The 6172-nt window shown below is 42.1% G+C and overlaps 1 protein-coding gene across 1 annotated transcript; it reads right to left on the bottom strand.

The window, feature by feature from the left end:
* Positions 1 to 579: 579 nt before the first annotated feature.
* Positions 580 to 4364, bottom strand: LOC112239329 (POU domain, class 4, transcription factor 2-like). Its single transcript, XM_024407808.2, has 2 exons — positions 3422 to 4364; positions 580 to 3109 (listed from the first exon to the last, which is right to left on the bottom strand). Exons 1-2 carry the CDS (start codon positions 3632 to 3634, stop codon positions 2180 to 2182), a joined length of 1143 nt encoding a protein of 380 aa, XP_024263576.1. The 5' UTR covers positions 3635 to 4364; the 3' UTR covers positions 580 to 2179.
* Between the last annotated feature and the right edge of the window lie 1808 nt (positions 4365 to 6172).

Below are 6172 nucleotides of genomic sequence, written 5' to 3'. Positions count from 1 at the left end.
TGCATCAAAGCCATATCATGCCTCGCACCGGAGCAGTGTTTGACTGTGTATTTAAATAGAGACGGGCACATTGGCAGGCGAGGCTGTTTTTCTGGCGGGCTGACATCTGGCAGGGCTGCGCTCGAGGGACCTATCCAGTTCTCTATAGACTTCATGATTAGACTCTAATAGAATATTAGCATTTGTTCTCAGGTAGGCTACCGCGAGCTGCAAGAGCGAGCTGGCAGTAGAAAAAAAGCTCGTGTCTTTTTTACAGTGCATGGTGGGACAGTAATGGGATTTTTCTGGAATTTGTAGAGAAATTGGATATGTAAAAATAGAATCTATTGATGCTTGATGGTCTATCTTTGCACCTTTCAGCATAAAAGACAGATTTAGCTCCAACATAAATCCTTTAATGACATAGGCCTACATCCAAGGATGATCATTGCATTGATGCTTGAAGGAATATATTTCTCAATTCAATTTGTGTCTTTAAATTAGATTGACAATGCATTGCAATGCGCAGATGCAGTATACAAGCATTTCGCTCTTTCCAAGAATTGGGCCTACACAAATACACTCATTCAAAACGTCCAATAAAATGTTAAAATTTGTTCTTTAATGAAACACATATTGCAATTCAATTATTAAATAACTTAAAGATACATTAATGTAGTAAATAAATACAAAAATAATTCGACCAGGAATCCAAAAGCAACAGACATCACAGAAAGAAGGTACCTCAGCTAAAACAGCAATACAGCAAAACCTGTACGGATATAATTATGTGCAACTGGTTCCAATGAAATATTTACATTTTACACGTATACTTCCATGAAACGGTTATTTTCTCAATAAGAAAACATCACGAAACAAGGTGAATTTAACAAGCAACGACTTCATAATGATGCGCATATTTATACAAATAAATAACCAGAAAAAAACATACATAAAAATAATTTAAAAAGAGAATACTATCGCATATATCTCTCGATTGTACCATCTCGAACGTTTAGCAGAAACGAAATGAAAGTCGTGACTATAGGTCTAGATTTAGCTGTCATTTCCCTATACGAAAACACGTTTCACTTGCTGTCAGAATGAGCTTTTCTCAAGCAAAACGAGGGAGGAGGAAGAGGAGGGGGAATCCCAATAAATATATAATGATGTAAACATGGCCTCATCTAATAAATAGTTCATAAGAAACAGACCCACGTTGGCTGGCAAAAACAAACGTAGCCCTATTGCAAACGGTAGTAAAACAATCATATTTGGCAATTGTAAACCCCAATCAAATGCATACATTTGATCCACTATTTCTATAGGCCCATCTACAGCCAGATAGATGCTTATGCAATAGAAAACGACCCCTACACCAGCTATATTGTATAAACAGTGTTGCTCGATTTGGGCCTAAACTCTGGGTCTTTGCTTTATATCTTACCACGTTTCTTCATCTTTCAGCTTTTTCATCACACTTTAAAACGAAATAGGTGGAATTAATTACATGGGACACAAAATGAAGGTCATGTGACCGCTAAATGAATCATTTACACGGCGTTGTTTGGCAATAATCTAATAATAGCTTCCATGACCCAGCAAGCGCTTACTGTACTGTCCTATTTCCCCTCGTGGACCCGGAATTAATGCCAGACTGCATCGTCATAATAATAAACTCACAGGGGAAATGTAGCCTTGCGACAAAAAATATAAACACACCAATACTAGGTCAATAGGCACAGACCAAGTGCTGTGTCAAAATACTGTAGGCCTATTTTCCCATGGTAAACAACTGTTCTTTTCAGGACGTTCAATATTGTAGGCTATGATAAATTAACCAATATCATAAACCAAAAAAATACGTGTGATTAAAGCCTATAATACTTAACTGACATAAAAGGGTGAAGAATAGTAGGTCTAGGTGGAGAAAAAACAGAGGTCTTACTTGCTCTGTTCAAATGCTCCTGTACATGACTCCACATCCCTTTTGTAGCGAATAAGAGGTGACAGCAGTAGTGGTTTGAGCTTTCAGTCATTTTGAATGTATATGAATTATTCGGGTTGTTCAAAGCACAAGTCATTGATGATTGAAAAAGTGTGTGATAAGAAATATAATACAAATCGTCTCTAAACAGTGTTCAGTCTCTCAACGTAGGTTGATAGTTTATTTTTTATTTTTTAGAGCGAGTGTTCAGAGTCAGACGCATGCAGAATATTTCATTCGTTTCTGTTTCTGCCGTTGGTTGCAAAACCAGACCCGCACCACGTTCTTTTTGAGGTCCAGTTTCTCTGCTATAGCAGCGATTTTCTCTGAGGAAGGACGCGGCTGAATGGCGAAGTAAGCTTCCAGTGATCGCTTTTCCGGTGCTGCTATCGACGTGCGCTTCCGCTTCTTCTCTCCGCCGTTATATAGCTCGGGTTTGTTGAGTTTTTCCCGGTGTGATTTCTCGGCTTCTTCCAGCCATGCCTGTAGAATGGGCTTCAAAGCTATCATGTTGTTGTGGGAGAGGGTGAGGGACTCGAATCGGCAGATGGTACTCTGGCTGAGGGAGCCCACGCCAGGAATCTTCAGGTTGGCCAAGGCTCCCCCTACATCCGCCTGGGTCACGCCGAGTTTGATCCGTCTCTGTTTAAACCTCTCAGCGAAGGCTTCTAAGTCCCTGGGATCGGCGTCCACGTCGCTCATGCAGCCCATGTGGGATGGTAGCCCGTGGGCATGAGCCATGTTGAGGGCTGCCTGGTGCATGTGGTTCATGCCCGCCATGTGAGCAGGGTGCGCAGTTGCGGAGCCGTCTGGCCCTGCCATGGACCCGAGAGCCAGTCCTGGGGTGATGTGGTCCAGCAGGTCGCCCTCCAGCGCCTGGTGGGGTTGGTGGTGGTGGTGATGGTGATGATGGTGGTGGTGACCGTGGCCGGAAAGGGCTGAAGGGTGAGAAATAGGCACCGAGGAAGAAGACGATGAGGAGGTGCAGGGGAGAGTGTTCATGGTGTGGTAGGTCGCGTCCGGCTTGAAGGGACTGTGGTGTGGAGGATGGTGGTGGCTCTTGGTCTGCGAGACAATATCCACCGCGGCCAGAGCTTCAGCGCGGGCCAACAAACTCTCATCCAAGCCTCCGAATATATTGCTCTGCAATTGCAAATAGAATGCACACATAACTGTCAGCAGGGAATTCTCACTCCACTCCGCGGTTTAAAACATTTCCTGAATGAGATGAGAAAAAAAATCCTAAAAAAGAACACACAAAACAAGACACATGCAACATCCCAGGTCATCAAAATTAATATGTAAGGCAAACCCGACTGAATACATAAGTTGGAGAGAGGAAGGGAAAAAAATGGAGGTGCTGGGTGATTTGCTGTGCAGACATGAAAAAAACATCAAGAAAAAAAGGGGGCTGTCAAAATGTGCCTTTAAGCGGTAATTATGCAGAATACGTACCGGTGGGGTTGGGAGACATCCTCGGCGCATCGCCTCCGAGTTGCCTCCGCCGCTGCTGATGATGGTGCTACTGTGTCGGGAAGACGAGCACGAGGAGGGCGCATTCGAAGTCAACGTGGAGGACGAGGAGGAATGCAAGGAATACTTAGGCTCGGGCAAGCTGGCGTGGGCCATGGCGAATGCCTGCTTGCTGTTCAGAGACATCATCATCATGTTTGCAGGCGTCCGAGTCTCGGCAAGTTCCTTTTAATAAGTTAAGACTCCGCCTCTTCGATTGGAGTTGAAGCCCAGTGTTGCTTCTCCGGGAATGTGAAGACACTGTCTTATATACTGTAACTGTAGCTGCTACAATATGGAAAGATGAACATCCAATTCTCTAGTTGTTGGCGCATATATTATTACCTAGCCCTGTGTATGGAGGTATGGCCACGCGCTGTAGTTTTGCTGGAGAGGAGATGTCGCACGCGCCATGCAATCGAATGTCGCCTGCGCCCTCGTTTACCTCTTCCGCTATGGGCTGTGGCGCGATGACAAAAAATAATGTTAATATTACTCGTTCGTTCTTTCTCTAAATTTCGTCCTCCAAGAGTGTTATTTTGGTCGCCGTGGATGTGTCGTTGTTTTGGAGAGCTCCTCCAAGATTATGCAACGAAAAACTAATAGTAGAAAAAAAGTTGTTTTCTCTCCTCCTGGTACGGATTTCCAAAACACAACCCCGCGTAAAAATATTGTCTTATTCGTTTATCTTTTTTTCTGCGAAGTTTCCGTTTCACAATTGACTGTAATTAAGAGATACCGGTGACAGTCTCGATACCTCGACTACGTTCAATGCTGCGGGGACTCGATCTGCCTCTGCTCTGAGGCGAAGGGCAGGCTGTGTCTCTCTCTCTCTCTCTCTCTGCGCCTCTCTTTCACTCTTTCACACACTCTCTCTCGCTCGCTCTTTCGTTCTCTCTTTCCCCCCTCTCTCTCTCACTCGCCCCCTCTCCTCTTACACTCTCTCGGCTGTACCTGAAAAACCTTTCATGATTTATTATTCTTCATTAGCCACACCGCCGCTGGGGACTCTGCGCATGGGCAGTCTGAGACAAGGCATTCATTTCAAACAGCTCTCCAGCCAGCATTGTGTCCTTCTTCGCCGAATTTATTTTGGATCCACATGGAAAGAGGAAAAATAACCAAATATAGCCGAGCCATTTCCATTATTATTTCTTCATATTGTGCCCTTTAATTTAAACATTTTTTAAAAGTGGGGTTCAGTTTAAAGATACGAATTAGGCAATAGAGGAAATAGGAAAGTCCTTCTAGGGATGGATATGAGGAAAGTACCTTGGACAGCTCCATGAAGCGACATCCCTGTTGGGGAAAGATAAATCAAAGTTAAATGCTTGACTATCATTTCATTATGTCATCATAGGCAAATTGAAGACAGTAGGAACATCTTTAAACAAATTAGGGGTCGGGGAAAAGATAAGATTACTAGATTTAAAATTAATTTAGGGCTATGTGAAACAGCTTTTCGATAAGTGACCTGCTCCCGCGTTATCTTGTTTATGTGCGTAATTCACCTTGACGAATTTATTCGTTTTGAGATTAGCTATGGAAATAATCAATAGACGAGCTATATGGTGAATTGTTATGTCACTGGTGCATGGACGAGCGTCGTGTGTGAAATATTTGATCAATGACAGTGGAAAGTGGGTTTTTTAAAAGTCTTTAGGATTTAATTGCAAACCCAATACAATTATATACTTGTCGCAGCGGGCTATTATCATATCTTTATACTAATTAGGCTACTTCATCAGTGATATAATTAAAAACCTTTAATCATATTGTAATTAACAAGGCTTGTCTAATTTGTTTAATATTTTGAAGTCCATTGGATGGGCTAATTGATATAAGATGGTGATTGAATACCCACATGGAAAATATAACGGTAAGGCCTATATCTAAAAAATAAAATCACAGAATCTGGAATCTGTCTGCAGATATAGCAATTCGTCTCTGGTTACAAAGTCACCCCTCTGAGTGTATTTTGGTTATAGTAGTGTGATGATCATTGAGCTTGAAAATAAGAATTTCATTTAAGTTGGGAGGGAAAGAGATTGTGTTGAAAGGTAGTTGTGGACTAAATAGTTGGCACTCTTGTTTTTTAATTTTCTTCTTCACATTTTTAAATGCTATTCGTTAAATACCAATTTATGTAGCCTATCTATCAGTATCTGTCAATAAACCGATACTCCGTTAATAAAAACAGCTACAGTACTATAGTATAGTCAAAACTACTATGGTTAATTTTCAAACAACTATGCTATTGTATTGTAAAGAATCACATTATATCCAGACAATGTGTTTTTACTGTAAGGGGATGCCTGCATATTGGACAAACTGGAGAGCCAGAACCTCAACAAGCTCTCAAATTATCCTCGCAAAACCACCAAAATATAATAACTAAGATTCCTATATCTGATAATATGCTGTGATCAATTTAGGCACCGCCTATGCTGAAGTCAATAAAGCAATTTAACGCTGAGAGGACAGATGTTGGGCCATGAATATAGCATGCAAAAACCCTGCTGCACGCTCTGCTACAGACGATGACGCGAAGCTGCACTTGTCTCGAGCACACACAACACGATGGCTCTCTTTGTTAGCGCGCTAGTTGTCAGTGCCTTTTCGGTAAGATTTTGATGCACATAGACATTTAATATGTCCCCACGGCTGCAACAAAGCTGTTGGTGGTAGTGCACA

Source organism: Oncorhynchus tshawytscha, linkage group LG11 (genome assembly GCF_018296145.1).
Source record: "Oncorhynchus tshawytscha isolate Ot180627B linkage group LG11, Otsh_v2.0, whole genome shotgun sequence".
Taxonomy (NCBI): Eukaryota; Metazoa; Chordata; class Actinopteri; order Salmoniformes; family Salmonidae; genus Oncorhynchus; species Oncorhynchus tshawytscha.
This window is presented reverse-complemented; position numbering and strand designations above follow the sequence as displayed.

Coding starts and splice junctions, on each gene's coding strand:
- LOC112239329 (XM_024407808.2), bottom strand. CDS start 3,634: ATGATGATGATGTCTCTGAACAGCAAGCAGGCATTCGCCATGGCCCAC. Junction 3,110..3,421: donor GATGTCTCCCAACCCCACCG/GTACGTATTCTG, acceptor TTGCAATTGCAG/AGCAATATATTCGGAGGCTT.